Below are 22,676 nucleotides of genomic sequence, written 5' to 3'. Positions count from 1 at the left end.
ACACCAGCTGCCTGCAATTAGTGCAGGTTCGAGTCCCACCAGGCTCAAGGTTGACTCAGCCTTCCATCCTTCCGAGGTAGGTAAAATGAGGACCCAGATTGTTGGGGGCAATTAAGCTGACTTTGTAATAATGCCGCTTGGGGGTGTGTGTGAAAGCCCTAATAAGCAGGCATATACATAGAATGAAGGCTACTGCTAAGCTTGTAAGCCGCCCTGAGTCTTCGGAGAAGGGCGGGATATAAATGGAATTAAAATAAAAATAAAATAAAAAAAATTACCTTAGTGGGGAAAAATTGCAAAGAACTGCCGTAGAACATGCTATCCAGCTTGCCTGTTAGTTCAAAAAAAATGTGGAAAAATATGACTGTGTTTGCCAAATGAGTAAGTTTTGCAAAGCGAATTATGACTTTGAAAAAAGACTTATAAAAATAAAATAAAAACCCCAAATAAAATCCAAGATCAGAAAGCAGAAGTCAAGCTCTAGAGGAAATATTTTTTGTACGGCCATCACTCACTGTGCGTACGTCTTCGGCAGCGGAACCCAGGTGACAGTCACAGGTAAATCTTTTTAAAATGCCAATACAATTTTTCCCCAACGGTTTGTTATTTTAAATTTGTGTTGTTGTTGTTTTTCTTTTCTCTGTCTCGAACAAAGCATCTTCGGCGTAGCTCATCAGGTTACGTTAAAAAATGCTTCGCTTTTCTCTTTGACGTTGTATAAAGAACTCTGAAATAGATCAAATATAAAAGGGGGGTTGTCTTTTTTGAGCTGATTAAGTCTGAAATATAATATGCCCTTACTTGGATTAAGCCATGTTTACAAATAGAGGATTAAGTGATCCGACTATCTGTGTTCATCACATTTTGCTTTCATGACCTTTTTTTTTCTCCAAGGTGTTATATTTTTCCCCCTAAAAAGCTCACCTGTCCTTATTGTGTTTAATAGTTTGTCTCTCACTGTCCTTTTCAAGTAAACAAAATCCAGGTAAATGATTATGGCAAAATATCAAGCAAAGTGTTATACACTTCTTCAATAACTTGTTTTATTTGCACACAGTTGATTTAAAGAGCATTTAGCTCATTAGATGATGAGATAATTTAAAAATCGAATCATACCAAGTCTTTTGGATTGGTCAAAAAATGAATGCAGTAAAATAGATTTAAACAAGTCAGTGTAAGAAAAACAGCAAAAGTATATCGAATCTCACTGATCTTTTTGTGTTTGCATGTGTTTGTGAGTTGCAAAATGTTCGAATGTGAGTTTCCATGCCATATCTGATTTTAAGGCAAAAGGCAGAGACAGTTTTGAAAAAAATAGGGAAATAGAACTTGTAATCTTAAATAAAATTCAGTTTTCCCCTTGCTTGAATGTTTAGATTTCTTTATCTAATCACAAATATGCCTCCTGCTAATTTCTACAGATCTGAACTGCAGGAATAAAATGAGGGAAGGTTGAGATAATCTTTGAAGTTCTAAATAGATTTTTTTCCCTATGAAGATAAGTTCTAGACAGGTATTATGGTTGAATTTGTGTTAAGTCCAGCACTGATCATTCTTTTTTTTAAGAGTTAGTATCTGTAACTAATGTTTTGGTTCATAAGAGTTGAGGTATATCATCTTAAAAATCATCTTAATTTTAATTTAATTTTAATTTAATAATATTTCTATACCGCCCTTCTCCCGAAGGACTCAGGGCGGTGAACAGGGCAAGAATAAAAATACAGGATTACAAAAGTTAAAACAAGATTAAATAAATGCCCATATATTAAAATACATCTTAAAAACCCAATAAAATAACAATAACAAACCCCCCCCCCCAATCCCCTCATCAGGCCAGGCCAGCTTGTTCAAAACATTATTTATATAATATTAGTACCTAACAGTCAGAATATATTGAAAGGGAGCAAAACTTTCTGATCTTTTTTTAAATCATCTTCAAAACTGAACCTTCACATTTATTGTACTTTGTAAATGGGAAAGGAATTTTTTTTAATAAATAGAGGTGAAATTTCACAGAGATAAAATGAAACACATTTGGCAATCTGGAGCGAGAGAATTTGAAAATTGCATATAAAAATTACAAACTCTCAAATTTCAATGGGATAAAATCTTGGTTTGGTTTGGTTTTCTCGTTTTGTTTTAATTTTACCTTTATTTTGCTTAAAAAACAAATGCATTGATAAAAGATGATGGAAGTATGACTTGGCAATAGAAAGCAAATGCATAGTGAAAGGAATAAGAGATTTTCTTATCAACTGATAGTCAACACCAATTCAGTGCTGATCAGAATTTTGCTATCTATTCTAATTTTAGTTCCCCCACGCTTAAATCCACTCTTAATCCCATCAGGAAAAATATGTTTTCTCCCTGTCCGAGACAGACAAATAATTCTTTTGCTTTAAAAAAAAAACCTTGGAATGAACCAGGGATCTTGCAAATGTTTAAACTTGCTTTCATACCCCTTGTGTCATTCTTAACGATCCTATTTCAGTTTGCTGATTTTACAACCCATTACAAACTAGCAAAGGAATGGAAAGTTTTATACAGATCTTGTCTAGATTATTTATGGTATTAGAATATATTTTCTTTCTTTCTTTCTTTCTTTCTTTCTTTCTTTCTTTCTTTCTTTCTTTCTCTCTCTCTCTCTCTCTCTCTCTCTCTCTCTCTCTCTCTCTCTTTCTTTTTTCCTTCCTTCCTTCCTTCCTTCCTTCCTTCCTTCCTTCCTTTCTTTCTCTCTCTTTCTTTCTGTCCAGAGCTGAAATTGGATAGGTCCAAAATTCTGTAACTTCAGTTCCTTCCTTGATTATTGATTGATTGATATGAGCTTGATGTGTTAATGTTGTGTTCCATGTATCTGTTTATTAACTGTCAGGAAATTCCTCCTTAATTCTAGGTTGCTTCTCTCCTTGATTAGTATCCATCTCTTGCTTCTTCTCCTGCCTTCTGGTGTTTTGGTTAATAGGTTGACCCCCTCCTCTTTGTGACAGCACCTCAAATATTGGAAGACTGCTATCCTTCTTTTCATTAAATCAGACACACCCAATTCCTGCAATCGTTCTTCATGTTTTAACCTCCAGTCCCCCTTGATAGTTATAGCTTACTTAAAAGATAGACTTCAGGATGCTCTGTAGTTACTATTTAGAGATGATATCAAAAGGACCCAATTTGAATTTGGAGACAACTTTTCTATCAAACCTTCCCAAGCCAACCACATTTATCACTGATTTTTAAAGTGGCTGTGATTAAACACAGAGAAAATAACTCCTTTATTTCGTTTTCACTTTAAACTTTAACTTCATTCAGTTTTAGCTTTAACTTTTTTTTCCATTATGATTTTATTTTCTTGACTCTTGGTGACAGTCTGGACGAATCCCTATAGTTTTCTTGGCAAGATTTTCCAGAAGTGGTTTAACTTGCCTGCTTCTTTCTAAGGTTCAGAGTGAGGGATTTTAAGTTCTAGATCCACTTTAGGCGCAAAACCAGCTGGGTGACTTTGGTCCAATCCCTCTCTTTCAGCCTACCAAGGCAGCAAAGGCAAACCACTGCAGTACATAGCAGTAACTACAAGAATTGTTAGAGGACTGAGAATGGGAAATCAAATCGTATCGTATCAAATCAAAATTTTATTTAAATCCCAACAGCGACACAAAAGGGTTTCTCACTTAATCTCTTTTGTTCATTCATTAAAATTATTGTTGTTTGTTCAGTTGCTAGGTTTGTGTCTGACAGTCACTAAGGGGTGTAAACAGAGGCATAGAATCAAAATCACGTAAAATATGAGTACCGCTGTGTAAAGCCTTAGTAAGACCACTCCTGGAATACTGCATTCGGTTTTGGTCACCGCATTACAAAAAAAAAGATGTTGCAACTTTGGACAAAGTGCAAGAAAAGCAACTAAGATGGTTAAAGGCCTGGAGACATATGAAGAACGGTGGCAGGAACTGGGTAGGGTCAGTCTAGAGCAGGGGTCTTCAAACTTGGCCCTTTTATGACTTGTGGACTTCAAGTCCCAGAATTCCTCAGCCAGGCACGTTGGCTAAGGAATTCTGGGAGTTGAAGTCCACAAGTCATAAAAGGGCCAAGTTTGAAGACCCCTGGTCTAGAGAAAGCAAGGACTAGGGTGACATGATATTCTGGTATTTCAGAGGGCTGCCACAAATAAAAGGGGGTCAAATTAATTCCCAAAGCACCAGAAGGCAAGTTTAAAAAAAACACACCAATGGATGGAAACTAATCCAGGAGAGAAGCAACCGAGAACTAAGGAGGAATTTCCAGGCAGCGAGAACAATTAACTAGTGGAACGGCTTGACTCCAGACGTTGTAGGTGCTTCATCACTAGAGGTTTTTAAGAAATAACTGGACTGCCACCTATCTGAAATGGCAAAGGGCCTCTTTGCTTGTCAGATGTTTGCAAAAGGGGATCACAAGAGCCTCAAGACACTGCAAATGTCATAAATCCTTGACCCTTTGCAAGCATCTGAATTCTGATCACCTGACTATGGGGGATGACGATAAAGTTGCAAGTGGGACAAACTGTCATAAGTCACTATGTTCAGTGCTGTTATCATTTTGAACTATCAAAACGAATGGTGAAAAGTAGAGTACCGTCTCTTTATATTGTATCAATCCAGTTACTCCATCAATGTCATATTTACATTTTAAGATGCAGTGTGGAACTTCATGAGATCTTCCTCTCTTCCAGGTCGGCCCCCTGTATCTCCTTCGGTGCAAGTCTTTGCTCCTTCCCCGGAAGAGATCAGAAGCCCAAACCCACACACCGCGGTCTGTCTCGTGAGCGATTTTTACCCACCTAGTTTCGGCTTGCAATGGAAATGTGATGGTCAAGTGATGACATCTGGCGTGGAGACAACCAAGGCCACCAAGCAAGGGGACAAATACCTTGCCAGCAGTTACCTGAAATTGAGTGCATCGGAGTATGAAAAATATGGCACTTTCACCTGTGAAGTGACGCACGAAAGGAAGACCATTGTGAAGAGCGTGTCGAAATCTGGAAGTTGTTAACTCCATCAAGGAACCTCTCCTGCCATTCGGCAGGAGAAAAGATTCCCTTCTCCTGGGATCTCATTCCTTTTTCCCTAAACTTCCGTGTGATCAATAGTGTCTCTTTCCATCCCGTGTAGTTACACTCTTTGTATCCCCTCCATGCCTTTGCCCTTCAAATCGATCCCCTCCCCACTTTGATCTGCTAGATTCTACTGTCAGCACATTAATAAAGATGGATGTATTTCATTTGCGTGATTGTTTCATTAAATTCATCAAGAATACACAGCTATATAAACTTTGTTATCTTCGAGAAAAAGCAGTCTGTTTCCAAGATCTAATTTTGCCCAGTTTAGCAGTTACCCCAAAAAATACCACAGGAAAAAAAAACCTAGGTCTGATTCTCTTGGGAATATCAAGAACCATCATCTGGTTTTGGTTCCCTACATGGGTGTTGCAATAAATTCAGACATGAATTCTTCTCAAGTTTGAAATGAAAATTTCTTGTCCTTTAGTAGCAATGCTAGCAGATTTGGGAATACATGAGGTCATGGCCGCCCTTCCAATAACTCCTTGTCTTATATAAATAAATGAAGCAGACTTCTAGATTTGAGCTAATACATACTCACCTCATCGTATGGCAAACTGACCAGATGTCACCAAACCAGTCTCTAGCTATGAGATCCACATGGAAAGGCAGGTTTCCATGGACTGCTTGCAAATTCAAAGCTATTTGGGGAATATTAATATTCCATTGGTCTGGCTGAATATTGCTCAAGCCCCTCACAAGATGTTTCTTTTGTCATTCTTCAGAGTTAATTCCTTATTCCCTGGGGACCAAATAAGAAGTAGGAGACAAGGGAAGAAGCATGGATGGGCTTTAAGGATCCACCTAGACATCCCAGTTTCTTTTCAGATCTATGAATTACTCTAGGTCCAAGGGCAGTGTCCCAAAAGTTGCATTTCCACTCTCTCAGAAAAAAGCCCTGGAAGAAGATCTGAAATCTTAGGAGACATTGTCCCTATATGTAAATGCTTATTTTACAACCTAGTCCAGTGTTTCCATGAAAGTTCACATTCTAAAGGTCATCACGCAAGCACAATGGAGCATTCCAAATCTCCACACAAGGCACAATATTAACAACAAGATAGGACCTCTTGTATTTACAGTTAAGTTACGTACAGATAAGCATGTAGAGAATTGTAACTCATCCAGAAAAATCTCAGTTGTCTCTCTGTTTCAAAAGTTATTTTACAACCTATCCTGGAGTTTTCAGGATAGTACACATTCTAAAGGACATCACACAATCACAATGGATCAGTCAAAATCCCCATACTAGGCATAATGTTGACTTCATGGTATGGTCTCCTATATTTACAGTTAAGGAAACCTCAGATAAGCATGTAGATCATTGTTACTCTTCTGGATAAATCTAAGTAGTCCTTATTAGAAATTCAACAGGTAGATCTGAATATAAGCAGGCATAAGAGATGGTCCGGGGCCTTCGTCACATAACTTATCCAGAGAAATTTAAAGCTATCTATCTGGAATGATTCACCAAGCTTTCAATGTCAAGGACATTTAAATTGGATGAGCCAGAATCATAAAGGTTCAATTTTCTGATAGATCTACCGAAAACTATTCTTAATGGTGGACTACAGTAATCATAATACAGTGATCACACTGTACTTCAAGAGCAGTGCCAGTGCACAGGGTGAAATCCATCCAAAACAATTACAGCCCAGACAAAAAAAACTTCAGCTCCTACAAAGTAACTTTTCACACTTCTTAAGCATAGTTTATATTGATTAAACTGTCAAAGCTACAGACATTTGGGCTTCTCACACATAATCTTGAAGGAATAAAAGTTCTCATCGACCATCTGGCTGCATCCAGAAAGGAATCGCTTCAAGAATTGAAGTTCTCGAAGACCTGAGATCTTTATAAGTCACTAACAGGTCCTTCTTTTACTACTCCGAAAATGGATCCTTGGTTTCCTTTTTCCCAAATACATTCCTTGGGATTTAAAAGACTTGAAATGGCCATGTTAAGGAGACCACCACTTGCTCAAGAGCATCAAGAGAGAGTAGGTTTATGTACAGCTGTGTATCACTGTGGTGGGTGTTCGGAGGAGGAACCGAGTTAATCGTCACAGGTAAGTCAGTTAACTGATCCCAAATCTTTCTTTCTGCGTGTGATATTTTCATTTTTCCATCTTTTTCCTCTTCTTTTCCTACTTTGACTCCATGCACTTTGATTTTAGGGTTGCTTTTGATTCATCAATGGTGATGTTTTCTCAATCAGAATTGAACATTTAACCCAGGACAGGTGGATTCGAATCTATATTGTTGTGCCTTTCCTTTTTGCAGATACACTTGATTTTCCTGATCAGGGTCAATGACATCCTGAGAAATCTCACTGATGGCTTCTTTTATACTCAGGCATAGTTTTTTTTCTTCTTCTGTGGATTAAAGGAAAACAGAGAGATTAATTTGTATTATGTTCTCTTCAATGGAACTGAACGGGGTTGGCTGAATGTTTGACTTTAGCACTCTGAGTTTAGATTTCCCAAGTGGAATTAAGCAAGCCAGTGTGATCCATGGTCAATCTGTTCTTTTGCTTTGTCATTTGGTTAAGAAAAAGTCTCCGTCATCTTACAGCCTCTGAAAGACAAGGCAGAGAGTTTAATCTTCCATTGTCAAAATTACATTAAAATTGAGATAACCATGTCAAGGGCATCAGCTGTTTGTTTTATCTCCTGTCCTGTTCTAATAGGAAACAGAGGTTTATGATTTTTCTCTTTAAAATATCTGCGACATTTTTGGCTATGAAATGACACTAGGTTTTTGTATAGCTGTGCATCACTGTGGTATGTCTTCGGAGGAGGAACCGAGTTAAACGTCACAGGTAAGTCAGTTAACTGATCCCAAATCTTTCTTTCTGCGTGTGATATTTTCATTTTTCCATCTTTTTCCTCTTCTTTTCCTACTTTGACTCCATGCACTTTGATTTTAGGGTTGCTTTTGATTCATCAATGGTGACGTTTTCTCAATCAGAATTGAACATTTAACCTAGGACAGGTGGATTCGAATCTATATTGTTGTGCCTTTCCTGTTTGCAGATACACTTGATTTTCCTGATCAGGGTCAATGAGATCCTGAGAAATCTCACTGATGGCTTCTTTTAGACTCAGGCATAGTTTTTTTCCCTGTGGATTAAAGGAAAACAGAGAGATTAATTTGTATTGTGTTCTCTTCAATGGAACTGAACGGGGTTGGCTGAATGTTTGACTTTAGCACTCTGAGTTTAGATTTCCCAAGTGGAATTAAGCAAGCCGGTGCGATCCACCAACAATCTGTTCTTTTGCTTTATCATTTGGTTAAGAAAAAGTCTCCGTCATCTTACAGCCTCTGAAAGACAAGGCAGAGAGTTTAATCTTCCATTGTCAAAATTACATTAAAATGTTGGAATGTCTGATCAACCATCCATCATGCATTCCAACGGCCAAATCAGCCGATGCAGGGAGTTAAATCTTTACTACTTATCCTGACGTTTTCTTGGTTTTTTTCTCTCTCTCTTGTTTTATTTATTTATTCAAGGGGGGTTTTTTTGTAGCCACCCAGCTTCAATGGACTATGTGCAGGGATTTCCCTTTGATTGAGAAGGGATCTGCTGCAGGATCTACTATTAGATCTAGGGTTAGATTTAAAGATGGGGAGGTGGTTGTCCAAATTATGCACCTACACCTCTGCCAAATTTTTCACATTAACCTGGGAAATTTTATAATGATGTAAGCATCTCTCAGATTGTGTAGATAAATGGGTTGGATAGGCACAACCATAGATTCAGAGGGGACGCTTTTCTCAATGGCTCAAATTTGCAGAAATGGATATGTGAATTAACTTGAATTTCTCAGTTGTGAGGTCCCTTCTGAAAACACCTTCAAAGGGGTAAATGAATATGGTATGATTGTGAAAGAAACAAAAGTGGTATCTAACTAATGTGTTGGGTTTCCAACAGGAAGATATAGGGCCGTTGGCTTGAATTGCCTTTTCCTATTTTTTTTCCCAACTATTAAGATCAACTCCCTTCATATCAAACAAAATTCTCATTTACTCCCCTCCAAATTGATAAATTGGGATAAGACTTAAATTCTGATTATTTAACACAGATAAGTAACATAGTATGCAAGTAAAGGAGTAGAAAATTTCACATTATCTCTTTTGCAGATGTTCAGAGTTTTGTTATTTTTCTCCTGCATGCGTTAAACAAACGATAAGCAATTTTAATCCAATATATTTCTTTCAGAGGATCATCTGAGATAGAACCCTTATAGAATTGATTAGCTGAGAGGGAAAAATGAGTAACCTCTTATAAAGAGTAAGATGACTTTGTGAGGGACATCTGCATAAAGTGTTACTGATGGCATGCACGTCATGGTATTCTTTCAATTCAGTGACTTGGATTAAGGAGATCCAAAGAACATTTCAACAATATCCGGCTATGGGAACCAACTCAAAATTAGTTTTCAAGTCATTTCTCATCATCTCTGAATCTAACACAAGTTGCAGATCTCGAAGACATTCTGCACAAAATGCAAAAAAGAATATGGGTTAGGAGATTGGGCCACATTTTCTTTGGAATTGAGTTTAAATGTTCTCAGAAAGTTGGGTTGACATGCAACTCAACTCTCAAGATTTAAACCAGTGAGTTTGAATGTTTCTGGAAACATTCATGGCATCAATGCATTGCATGAAACTCAGCTGTATTTCTGCCCTTTAATTCTCTTGTGCAGTAAAAGGATTCCTATTTCAGCTCATATAGTTGACTATTACAGCATAGAGAAAACACCACTGCGTTCAGGAACTAAAAATAATTTATTTCTCTTCCTCTCTCTCAAACTCACACATGTAGAGAGAGAAAAACCAACATGGGAGTAAGCAATCTGAATATACAGAAGGCACTTAGTTTCTATTCTTCCTCCGGGCATGGTAGAGAAATTTTTTTTTAAGACTTCTAATTCGTTTACAAGTTGTACTTCACTCTAAGCAATGTTGTGGTCCAGATGTTCTCCTGATGCAGTCCCATTTCTCTTCTACAAAATGCAAAGGAAAATAGTTGCTGCTCGAGCAAGATTAAAATAATCAGAAAATTATTGCTCTTCCAAATGTTCTTCTAAGAGAAGTAACTTTGGAAAGTAACTCCCCTGCGGATACCTGCAGATATTCCTAGGTGGAATATCTGCAGGAAATCTTACTCTGATGGAGAGAGGTTCTGGTTCACAGAACTAACTACAAGAATTGTTGGTAGACTGCCAATGATTTGGGAGATCAAACCACTTAAAATAGAAGTTTTATTTAAGCTGCTATACCAAACAATAGGAATCTCTTTGGTCCATTGTACATAACAGGGCCCTACGGTGTTAGAACGACCTTCTGAATGCAAAGGAAGTCATCCAAACGTCTCCTCTAACTGTTAAATAATGTTTTTCTCTCCCTTAAGAAGGGGATCTTATGATTTTTACCATCTTATCAATGTATTATTTGGAGAAATTGTGCCTTGATGTTTTCCCCACTCCCTCCCCTGCAGTCCTGATGATGAAAACTGTCTATACATTCATCAGTCTGGTTACTCCATCAATGTCATATTTACGTTCTAAGATGCAGTGTGGAACTTCATGAGATCTTCCTCTCTTCCAGGTCAGCCCACTGTATCTCCTTCGGTGCAAGTCTTTGCTCCTTCCCCGGAAGAGATCAGCAGCCCGAACCCACATACCGCGGTCTGTCTCGTGAGCGAATTTTACCCACCTCGTTTCGGCTTGCAATGGAAATGTGATGGTCAAGTGATGACATCTGGCGTGGAGACAACCAAGGCCACCAAACAAGGGAACAAATACCTTGCCAGCAGTTACCTGAAATTGAGTGCATCGGAGTATAAAAAATATGACACGTTCACCTGTGAAGTGACGCATGAAAGTAAGACCATTGTGAAGAGCGTGTCGAAATCTGGAAGTTGTTAACTCCATCATGGAACCTCTCCTGCCATTCGGCAGGAGAAAAGATTCCCTTCTCCTGGGATCTCATTCCTTCTTTCCTAAACCTCCGTGTGATCAATAGTGTCTCTTTCCATCCTGTGTAGTGACACTCTTTGTATCCCCTCCATGCCTTCGCCCTTCAAATCGATCCCCTCCCCACTTTGACCTGCTAGATTCTATTGTCAGCACATTAATAAAGATGGATGTATTTCATTTGCGTGATTGTTTCATTAAATTCGTCAAGAATACACAGCTATATAAACTTTGTTATCTTCAAGAAAAAGCAGTCTGTTTCCAAGATCTAATTTTGCCCAGTTTAGCAGTTACCCCAAAAAAAACCACAGGAAAAAAAAAACCTAGGTCTGATTCTCTTGGGAATATCAAGAACCATCATCTGGTTTTGGTTCCCTACATGGGTGTTGCAATAAATTCAGACATGAATTCTTCTCAAGTTTGAAATGAAAATTTCTTGTCCTTTAGTAGCAATGCTAGCAGATTTGGGAATACATGAGGTCATGGCCGCCTTTCCAATAACTCCTTGTCTTCCAACTGATATACAGTAAATACATGGTTGAACTACTATCTCTCAAGTCATATCCTCACCATATCCTTCATTCATACAAAGTGGTATTACAAACATATGTAGAAGGGAGGGGAAACGTTGACAATCATGGAAAGGCCCAAGCAGGGCTAGAAGTAAATATTTGGCCATTGGCTTCAAAACATCTGGGCGTTGGTCATTTAATGAGAATACTTCCATCTCTTCATCATGACTGGGATTTATCAGATCCAGGAATTGGTGTTTTAGCTCTGATTGACAGTTCAGAGGATGGTTTTAAAGGACTCAACGGCTAGGTTAGAGAAAATTCCTCATTTCCTGAGGACAAAATAAGAAAGGGGGGGGAAAGGAGCCAACATTTAAGGAACCATCTAAATATCCCAGATTCTTTTCAGATCTATGAATCCCGTCAGGTCCAAAAGTTGCGCTGCTTCTCATTATAACAAACCAACAAACAGAAAACCCTGGACCAGAGTCGAAATCTTAGAAGATATGGTTTACCACTTCTACACATTTCAAAACTTATTTTACAATCTATCCCAGAGTTTCCACGAAGGTACACCTTCTCAAGGACATCACACGGTCACAATGGAGCATTCCAAGTCTCTACACAAGGCACAATATTAACCACAAGGAATGACCTCTTGTTTTTACAGTTAAGGTAACTTGTGAACAAGCATGTGGAGAATTGTAGAAAAATCCCTGTTCCCCTTATTAGAAATTCAACAGGTAGATCTCAATACCAGTAGGCATAACCCAAGGTTCTTAGAAGTGGAAGTGTTCCTCATGTAAGGTGTCCCGAGAAATTGAAAGCTATCTATCCTGCACGATTCACTGAGCTTTGAAGTTAGAGGACTTTTATTAAAGATAAGTCAGAATCAGGAAACTGATCCATGTCTGGTGGATCTACTCAACAGATCTAGTGCATTGGCTTAAATTCACCCAAAGCAGTTCGAGCATAGACAAAACTTTGGTACCTACAAAGTAACTTGTCGCCCTTCTTAAACATAGCTTATATTTGCTAAAGTGGAAAAGCTGCAGACCCTTGAGCTTCTTTCATTTAACTCAACCTTCAAGAAATAAAGCTCCTCATCTACCATCTCTCCATATCCAGAAAGGAATCATTTCAACAGTGGAATTTCTTGAAGGACCTTGAGATCTTTATAAAACACCAACCGGCCCATCTTTTACTACTCTGAAAATGGGGCATTTCTCCCAAAATGCTCGCCACCGGATTTACGAAAATTGAGATAACCATGTCAAGGGCATCAGCTGTTTGTTTTATCTCCTGTCCTGTTCTAATAGGAAACAGAGGTTTATGATTTTTCTCTTTAAAATCTCTGCAACTTTTTTGGCTATGAAATGACACTAGGTTTTTGTATAGCTGTGCATCACTGTGGTATGTGTTCGGAGGAGGAACCGAGTTAATCGTCACAGGTAAGTCAGTTAACTGATCCCTTCTTTTACTACTCTGAAAATGGATCCTTGGTTTCCTTTTTCCAAAATACATTCCTTGGGATTTAAAAGACTTGAAATGGCCATGTTAAGGAGACCACCACTTGCTCAAGAGCATCAACAGAGAGTAGGTTTATGTACAGCTGTGTATCACTGTGGTGGGTGTTCGGAGGAGGAACCGAGTTAATCGTCACAGGTAAGTCAGTTAACTGATCCCAAATCTTTCTTTCTGCGTGTGATATTTTCATTTTTCCATCTTTTTCCTCTTCTTTTCCTACTTTGACTCCATGCACTTTGATTTTAGGGTTGCTTTTGATTCATCAATGGTGACGTTTTCTCAATGAGAATTGAACATTTAACCCAAGTCAGGACAGGTGGATTCGAATCTGTATTGTTGTGCCTTTCCTGTTTGCAGATACACTTGATTTTCCTGATCAGGGTCAATGAGATCCTGAGAAATCTCACTGATGGCTTCTTTTAGACTCAGGCATAGTTTTTTCTTCTTCTGTGGATTAAAGGAAAACAGAGAGATTAATTTGTATTATGTTCTCTTCAATGGAAGTCAACGGGGTTGGCTGAATGTTTGACTTTAACACTCTGAGTTTAGATTTCCCAAGTGGAATTAAGCAAGCCGGTGCGATCCACCAACAATCTGTTCTTTTGCTTTATCATTTGGTTAAGAAAAAGTCTCTGTCATCCTACAGCCTCTGAAAGACAAGGCAGAGAGTTTAATCTTCCATTGTCAAAATTACATTAAAATGTTGGAATGTCTGATCAACCGTCCATCATGCATTCCAACGGCCAAAATCAGCCGATGCAGGGAGTTAAATCTTTACTACTTATCCTGACGTTTTCTTGGTTTTTTTCTCTCTCTCTTGTTTTATTTATTTATTCAAGGGTTTTTTTTGTAGCCACCCAGCTTCAATGGACTATGTGCAGGGATTTCCCTTTGATTGAGAAGGGATCCGCTGCAGGATCTACTATTAGATCTAGAGTTAGATTTAAGATGGGGAGGTGGTTGTCCAAATTATGCACCTCCACCTGTGCCAAATTTCTCACATTAACCTGGGAAATTTTATAATGATGTAAGCATCTCTCAGATTGTGTAGATAAATGGGTTGGATAGGCACAACCATAGATTCAGAGGGGACTTTATTCTCAATGGCTCCAATTTGCAGAAATGGATATGTGAATGAACCTGAATTTCTCAGTTGTGAGGTCCCTTCTGAAACAACCTTCAAAGGGGTAAATGAATATGGTATGATTGTGAAAGAAACAAAAGTGGTATCTAACTAATGCGTTGGGTTTCCAACAGGAAGATATAGGGCCGTTGGCTTGAATTGCCTTTTCCTATTTTTTATCCCAACTATTAAGATCAACTCCCTTCATATCAAACATAATTCTCGTTTACTCCCCTCCAAATTGATAAATTGGGATAAGACTTAAATTCTGATTATTTAACACAGATAAGTAACATAGTATGCAAGTAAAGGAGTAGAAAATTTCACATTATCTCTTTTGCAGATGTTCAGAGTTTTGTTATTTTTCTCCTGCATGCGTTAAACAAACGATAAGCAATTTTAATCCAATATATTTCTTTCAGAGGATCATCTGAGATAGAACCCTTATAGAATTGATTAGCTGAGAGGGAAAAATGAGTAACCTCTTATAAAGAGTAAGATGACTTTGTGAGGGACATCTGCATAAAGTGTTACTGATGGCATGCACGTCATGTGTATTCTTTCAATTCAGTGACTTGGATTAAGGAGATCCAAAGAACATTTCAACAATATCCGGCTATGGGAACCAACTCAAAATTAGTTTTCAACTCATTTCTCATCATCTCTGAATCTAACACAAGTTGCAGATCTCGAAGACATTCTGCACAAAATGCAAAAAAGAATATGGGTTAGGAGATTGGGCCACATTTTCTTTGGAATTGAGTTTAAATGTTCTCAGAAAGTTGGGTTGACATGCAACTCAACTCTCAAGATTTAAACCAGTGAGTTTGAATGTTTCTGGAAACATTCATGGCATCAATGCATTGCATGAAACTCAGCTGTATTTCTGCCCTTTGATTCTCTTGTGCAGTAAAAGGATTCCTATTTCAGCTCATATAGTTGACTATTCCAGCATAGAGAAAGAACACCACTGCATTCAGGAACTAAAAACAATTTATTTCTCTTCCTCTCTCTCAAACTCACACATGTAGAGAGAGAAAAACCAACATGGGAGTAAGCAATCTGAATATACAGAAGGCACTTAGTTTCTCTTCTTCCTCCGGGCATGGTAGAGAAATTTTTTTTAAAGACTTCTAATTCATTTACAAGTTGTACTTCACTCTAAGCAATGTTGTGGTCCAGATGTTCTCCTGATGCAGTCCCATTTCTCTTCTACAAAATGCAAAGGAAAATAGTTGCTGCTCGAGCAAGATTAAAATAATCAGAAAATTATTGCTCTTCCAAATGTTCTTCTAAGAGAAGTAACTTTGGAAAGTAACTCCCCTGCGGATACCTGCAGATATTCCTAGGTGGAATATCTGCAGGAAATCTTACTCTGATGGAAAGAGGTTCTGGTTCACAGAACTAAGTACAAGAATTGTTGGTAGACTGCCAATGATTTGGGAGATCAAACCACTTAAAATAGAAGTTTTATTTAAGCTGCTATGCCAAACAATAGGAATCTCTTTGGTCCATTGTACATAACAGGGCCCTATGGTGTTAGAACGACCTTCTGAATGCAAAGGAAGTCATCCAAACGTCTCCTCTAACTGTTAAATAATGTTTTTCTCTCCCTTAAGAAGGGGATCTTATGATTTTTACCATCTTATCAATGTATTATTTGGAGAAATTGTGCCTTGATGTTTTCCCCACTCCCTCCCCTGCAGTCCTGATGACGAAAACTGTCTATACATTCCTCAGTCTGGTTACTCCATCAATGTCATATTTACGTTCTAAGATGCAGTGTGGAACTTCATGAGATCTTCCTCTTTTCCAGGTTCGCACACTGTATCTCCTTCGGTGCAAGTCTTTGCTCCTTCCCCGGAAGAGATCAGCAGCCCGAACCCATATACCGTGGTCTGTCTCCTGAGCGACTTTTACCCACGTATTTTCGCCTTGGAATGGAAATGTGATGATAAAGTGATGACATCTGGCGTGGAGACAACCAAGGCCACCAAACAAGGGAACAAATACCTTGCCAGCAGTTACCTGAAATTGAGTGCATCAGAGTATGAAAAATATGGCACTTTCACCTGTGAAGTGACGCATGAAAGGAAGACCATTGTGAAGAGCGTGTCGAAATCTGGAAGTTGTTAACTCCATCATGGAACCTCTCCTGCCATTCGGCAGGAGAAAAGATTCCCTTCTCCTGGGATCTCATTCCTTCTTTCCTAAACTTCCGTGTGATCAATAGTGTCTCTTTCCATCCCGTGTAGTTACACTCTTTGTATCCCCTCCATGCCTTCACCCTTCAAATCGATCCCCTCCCCACTTTGACCTGCTAGATTCTACTGTCAGCACATTAATAAAGATGGATGTATTTCATTTGCGTGATTGTTTCATTAAATTCATCAAGAATACACAGCTATATAAACTTTGTTATCTTCAAGAAAAAGCAGTCTGTTTCCAAGATCTAATTTTGCCCAGTTTAGCAGTTACCCCCAAAAAAACCACAGGAAAAAAAAAACCTAGGTCTGATTCTCTTGGGAATATCAAGAACCATCATCTGGTTTTGGTTCCCTACATGGGTGTTTCAATAAATTCAGACATGAATTCTTCTCAACTTTGAAATGAAAATTTCTTGTCCGTTAGTAGCAATGCTAGCAGATTTGGGAATACATGAGATCATGGCCGCCCTTCCAATAACTCCTCGTCTTCCAACTGATATACAGTAAATACATGGTTGAACGACTATCTCTCAAGTCATATCCTCACCATATCCTTCATTCATACAAAGTGGTATTACAAACATATATAAAGGGGGGGGGAAACGTTGACAATCATGGAAAGGCCCAAGCAGAGCTAGAAGTAAATATTTGGCCATTGGCTTCAAAACATCTGGGCGTTGGTCATTTAATGAGAATACTTCCATCTCTTCATCATGACTGCGATTTATCAGATCCAGGAATTGGTGTTTTAGCTCTGATTGACAGTTCAGAGGATGGTTTTAAAGGACTCAACGGCTAGGTTAGAGAAAATTCCTCATTTCCTGAGGACAAAATAAGAAAGGGGGGGGGAAGGAGCCAACATTTAAGGAACCATCTAAATATCCCAGATTCTTTTCAGATCTATGAATCACGTCAGGTCCAAAAGTTGCGCTGCTTCTCATTAAAACAAGCAAATAAACAGAAAACCCTGGACCAGAGTAGAACTCTTAGAAGATATGGTTTATCACTTCTACACATTTCAAAACTTATTTTACAATCTATCCCAGAGTTTCCACGAAGGTACACCTTCTCAAGGACATCACACAGTCACAATGGAGCGTTCCAAGTCTCCACACAAGGCACAATATTAACCACAAGGAATGACCTCTTGTTTTTACAGTTAAGGTAACTTGTGAACAAGCATGTGGAGAATTGTAGAAAAATCCCAGTTCTCCTTATTAGAAATTCAACAGGTAGATCTCAATACCAGTAGGCATAACCCAAGGTTCTTATAAGTGGAAGTGTTCCTCATGTAATGTGTCCCGAGAAATTGTAAGCTATCTATCCTGCACGATTCACTGAGCTTTGAAGCTCGAGGACTTTTATTAAAGATAAGTCAGAATCAGGAAACTGATCCATGTCTGGTGGATCTACTCAACAGATCTAGTGCATTGGCTTAAATTCACCAAAAGCAGTTCGAGCGTAGACAAAACTTTGGTAACTACAAATTAACTTGTCGCCCTTCTTAAACATAGCTTATATTTGCTAAAGTGGAAAAGCTGCAGACCCTTGAGCTACTTTCATTTAACTCAACCTTCAAGAAATAAAGCTCCTCATCTACCATCTCTCTATATGCAGAAAGGAATCATTTCAACAGTGGAATTTCTTGAAGGACCTTGAGATCTTTATAAAACACCAACCGGCCCGTCTTTTACTACTCTGAAAATGGGGCATTTCTCCCAAAATGCACACCACCGGATTTACGAAAATTGAGATAACCATGTCAAGAGCATCAGCTGTTGTGTTATCTCCTGTCCTGTTCTAATAGGAAACAGAGGTCTATGATTTTTCTCTTTAAAATCTCTGCGACCTTTTTGGCTATGAAATGACACTAGGTTTTTGTATAGCTGTGCATCACTGTGGTTTGTCTTCGGAGGAGGAACCGAGCTAACCGTCACAGGTAAGTCAATTAATTGATCTCTTGCGGCATGTGGTATTTTCATTTTTTTCATCTCCCCCCCCCCCCGCTTTGGCTCCTTTGATTTTTATGGTTACTTTTTATTCATCAATGGTAATGTTTTTCCATAAGAACTGAACATTCACACCAGGTCAAATCTATGCTAATTCAAATCTATGATATTTCATCATGGGTGTTCCCAGGTACACTTTGATTTTCATGATCAGGGTCAATGAGGTTTTCAGAAATCTTACTTACGGCTACTTTAACATTCAGGAGTAGCTGTTCTTTGGATTAAAGAAAAACGGAGTGATTAATTTGTATTACAGTCTTTCGATGGAATGGAATGGGATGGCCTGAAAGTTTGATATTGTTGTTGCGTGGTTTGATTTTTCCAGGTAGAATTAAATAAAGCCAAAGTATGATATGGTACCTTATCAATACGATACATTGCTTGATTGTTTGGTAATCAAAGCATTCCATCTTCTTAAAACTATTGAGAGATAGGGCAGAGAAGGGTCAAAAATAGTGGGGTCATTTTTTTAAAAAAAATCAAACATCATCAAAATTGCAAGGAAATGTTGGAAAGTTCGATTAACAGTCCATCATTCATTCCAAAATCAATCAACATAGGGAGACAAATCTTCATATCCTGATGTTTTATTTTTTTTTCTTGTTTTATTTGTTCAAATTTTACTCTAGCCGCCCAACTCCAATAGATTCTGGGTGGCGATTTCCCTTTAATTGAAAAGGGATCTGCAGCAGGATCTATCAGTAGATCTAAGGTTAGATTTAGAGCGATGATGGTGATTGTCCAAATTATGCACCTCTGCCTTGCAAGACAATATTCAGATTCTGCCACAAATGTAACCCCTGGAGAAATGTTTCAGATGCAGGTGTGAGCATCTCTCTGATTCTGTGTATAAGAGGTATCTTATTTATATGATGCATAATATTATATAGATAGCATATGAATATGGGGAGCTACCAGCCACAGGTTCAGAGGACACCATTTCTCCCTGGTTCAACTTTGCAGAAGTGGTTGCGGGAATGAACCATCATTTACTCAGTTGGTGAGGGTCTTTCCAAAACAAACCTTCAAAGGGGTTAATGAATGTGGTGTGATTGTGGTGGGAGACCAAAGTGGTATTGATCCCTTGTGGTAGAATGGTGGCCCACCCAACTTTCATTTCAGCCAGTCAAATGGGAGTTTGGTCAAATGGTCTTTTCCTATTTTGTCCAAACTAATAAGATCAACCACCTTCACATCAAACCAATGTCAAACTTTCAGTCAATCCCATTCAGTTCCTTCAAAATGTTTCTTCCCCTAAACATTTACACATTGGGCTAAGCCTTAAATTCATACCATTAATCTCAAATAAATAATCTAATAGGCAAGCAATGAACTACAAAGTTTCAGGTTACCTCTTTCTCCAGATGTTCAGAATTCTTCTCTTTTTCTCCTTCACGGGTTTAACAAATGATAAAAAATTTAAATCCTAAATATTTCTTTCAAAGCACAATTTGAGAAGACCCCTTAAATAATTGATCGAGGGAGTGGGAAAAATAAGTAACATCCTATTAAGTGTAAGATGTATTTTGTGAGGGATGTCTGTAAGAAATGTTTTTGGTGGCATGCAAGTCATATGTATTCTTTCAATTTGATGACTTGGAATAAGGAGATCAGAAGAACATTTTATCAATATTGGGTTATAGGGACCAACGTAGAATGAGTTTTCAAGTCATCGCTCATCAGTCTGGAATCTAACATAAACTGGATTCACTTCTCTTCTCTAAGAGGTTCTCCACAAAATGTCGGGGAAAAATCTGGGTTGGGAGATTGGATCACCTTTTCTTTGACATTGAGTCTAAATGCTCTTAGAAAGTTGGGTTGACCTTCAAGAGACTTGCCATGAAAGTCAACTCTGTTTCTCCCCTTTAATTCTCTTGTGTAGTAAAAATATGTTTCTCATGTTTTTGGATAGGTGGTCATGTGATCGACTGTTCCACTATGGAACATCACTGCATTCAGGAACTAAAAATAATTTATTTCTCTTCTCTCTGAAACTCACACATGTAGGGAGAGAAACCAGCAGGAGAGTGAGAATCTGAACATACAGAAGTCACTTAAGTTTCTAATCTTTCTTCTGGCGCGGTAGAGGAAAACAAAATTAAACAATTCTAATTCATAATTGGTTTAGTAAACCCATTTACAAGCTGTACGTCTCCCTGAGGCCTGCTGTTGTCCAGATGTTCTGTTCATGCAGTCTTCTCTGTCTTCTACCAAATGCAGAGAAAAATAATAGTTGTTCAAGTAAGGTTCAAGATAATCAGAAAGTCATTGCTCTTCCAAATGTTCTTGTAAGAGAAACAGATGTGAAAAGTAACTCACCTACAGTGGGACCCTGCAAGAAATATTACTCTGAGGTAAAACCCATGGAGTTTCTGCTGAAAAACCCATCTTAATTTTTAGAAATAACTAAAAACTTAGTTATAGAAATAACTAAAAGAATTGTTGGTAGACTGCAACGATGGAATATCAAACACTATTCTGAAAAAAAAATGCCTTGATGTTTCCCTCCCCTGAAATCCTGATGAGGAAAACCATCTATACATTCATCAGTCTAGTTCAGGGGTAGGCAACCTTGGGTCTTTTATGACTCGTGGACTTCAAGTCCCAGAATTCCTGAGCCAGCTGTGATGGGTCAGGAATACTGGGAGATGAAGTCCATGAGTCACAAAAGACCCAAGGTTGCCTACCCCTGGTCTAGTTACTCTGTCAGTGTTGCATTGAGGTTTTAAGATGCAGTGTGGAACTTCATGAGATCTTCCTCTCTTCCAGGTCAGCCCACTGTATCTCCTTCGGTGCAAGTCTTTGCTCCTCCCCCGGAAGAGATCAGAAGCCCGAACCCACATACCGTGGTCTGTCTCCTGAGCGAATTTTACCCACCTAGTTTCGGCTTGCAATGGAAATGTGATGATAAAGTGATGACATCTGGCGTGGAGACAACCAAGGCCACCAAGCAAGGGGACAAATACCTTGCCAGCAGTTACCTGAAATTGAGTGCATCGGAGTATGGAAAATATGACACTTTCACCTGTGAAGTGACGCACGAAAGGAAGACCATTGTGAAGAGCGTGTCGAAATCTGGAAGTTGTTAACTCCATCATGGAACCTCTCCTGCCATTTGGCAGGAGAAAAGATTCCCTTCTCCTGGGATCTCATTCCTTCTTTCCTAAACTTTTGTGTGATCAATAGTGTCTCTTTCCATCCCGTGTAGTTACACTCTTTGTATCCCCTCCATGCCTTCGCCCTTCAAATCGATCCCCTCCCCCCTTTGATCTGCTAGATTCTACTGTCAGCACATTAATAAAGATGTTTGTATTTCATTTGTGTGATTGTTTTGCCGAATTTATTAAGGAGAGTAGTTGTGGGAAGACAGGTTTTATGGTTTCAACCTTCTGTTCCTCGCAGATATCAGTCAGCTCCAAGGACAGAGCCAAATCCCTTGTCACTGAAGGAAGGATGCATCTGGTTTCAGATGCCGTGAAGTTTGTGTATATTTATCCACTCACACAATTCTGCTAAAAGCAATGTACAGGCAGCCCTCAGTTCAGAAGAATTTGTTTAGTGACCATTCAAAGTTACAATGGCATTGGAAAAAAAGGGACTGACAGCCATTTTTCACACTTACCACCATTGCACTATTTTTCTGATCAGGCGATCAATATTTGGATGCTTGGCAACTGGTTCATATTTATGACAGCTGCCGTGACCTGGGGTCATGCCATCCCCTTTTTGCAACCTCCTGGCAAGCAAAGATTCACTGAACAACTGTGTCAGTAACTTAATAACTGCAATGATTTACGTTCTCGACTGTGTGCAAGAAAGCTTATAAAATGGGGAAAAATTCACTTAACAAATTTTGGGCTCAGCTGTGGTCATAAATCAAGGACTAGACATAGAGGCCTCTTTCATTCTCAATGGCTCATCAGATCCAAGATACAAACTTAGTTGGACAACACTTAGTGGTGAAAACCAATTTAGTTCTGGTTCCAGATTTTCCAGAAGGCGCAGAGAAGAAAATGTTGATGGAGCTTCTTTAAATTATCTCACTCACATACATGGAATCTTCATCCATCTCTACATGCAATGTGTTGTATTTCTCCTAAAGGGTGGCGAAGGTGTGGTTTAGCTACTTCTGGGTACACCTGGTGGTCTTCAGTGATCTAAAGTAATCCTTGGACCAAAAGCAATCAAGTCTGAACAATAGTTCATTTGAACGTCTACCTTCAGACTGT

General features: G+C 38.7%; 4 protein-coding genes across 10 annotated transcripts in view; all 4 read left to right on the top strand.

Annotated features, from left to right (window-relative positions):
- The window catches only part of LOC308674378 (immunoglobulin lambda-1 light chain-like), a 28,602-nt gene extending 23,358 nt beyond the window's left edge, over window positions 1-5,244 (top strand). The window contains exon 7 of the mRNA XM_081338804.1: window positions 4,703-5,244. Coding sequence (XP_081194930.1) covers window positions 4,703-5,022 — 320 coding nt within the window. The 3' untranslated portion in view covers window positions 5,023-5,244. The remainder of the gene's footprint in view (window positions 1-4,702) is intronic.
- Window positions 1-11,249, top strand: part of LOC308674355 (immunoglobulin lambda-1 light chain-like) — a 110,427-nt gene extending 99,178 nt beyond the window's left edge. For 3 of the 7 annotated variants that reach the window (XM_081338759.1, XM_081338756.1, XM_081338754.1), the window contains exons 3-4: window positions 7,874-7,909; window positions 10,702-11,249. In XM_081338759.1, the coding sequence (XP_081194885.1) occupies window positions 7,874-7,909; window positions 10,702-11,021 (356 nt within the window). In that variant the 3' untranslated portion in view covers window positions 11,022-11,249. Of the gene's footprint in view, window positions 1-7,121; window positions 7,158-7,873; window positions 7,910-10,701 lie in introns of all 7 variants that reach the window. The other 4 variants (XM_081338755.1, XM_081338757.1, XM_081338758.1 and 1 more) reach the window with 3 other exon arrangements.
- The window catches only part of LOC308674356 (immunoglobulin lambda-1 light chain-like), a 99,288-nt gene extending 82,693 nt beyond the window's left edge, over window positions 1-16,595 (top strand). Inside the window, exons 3-4 of the mRNA XM_081338760.1 lie at window positions 13,209-13,246; window positions 16,048-16,595. Of these exons, the coding sequence (XP_081194886.1) occupies window positions 13,209-13,246; window positions 16,048-16,367 (358 nt within the window). The 3' untranslated portion in view covers window positions 16,368-16,595. The remainder of the gene's footprint in view (window positions 1-13,208; window positions 13,247-16,047) is intronic.
- Window positions 1-21,757, top strand: part of LOC308674357 (immunoglobulin lambda-1 light chain-like) — a 52,591-nt gene extending 30,834 nt beyond the window's left edge. Inside the window, exons 3-4 of the mRNA XM_081338761.1 lie at window positions 18,343-18,377; window positions 21,217-21,757. Coding sequence (XP_081194887.1) covers window positions 18,343-18,377; window positions 21,217-21,536 — 355 coding nt within the window. The 3' untranslated portion in view covers window positions 21,537-21,757. The remainder of the gene's footprint in view (window positions 1-18,342; window positions 18,378-21,216) is intronic.
- The last annotated feature ends 919 nt before the right edge of the window (window positions 21,758-22,676 follow it).

This window comes from Vipera berus, assembly GCF_964194415.1.
Source record: "Vipera berus genome assembly, chromosome: 14".
In the NCBI taxonomy this organism is placed as follows: Eukaryota; Metazoa; Chordata; class Lepidosauria; order Squamata; family Viperidae; genus Vipera; species Vipera berus.
The sequence above is the reverse complement of the archived record's forward strand: the minus strand, read 5'-3'. Positions and strand labels throughout refer to the sequence as shown.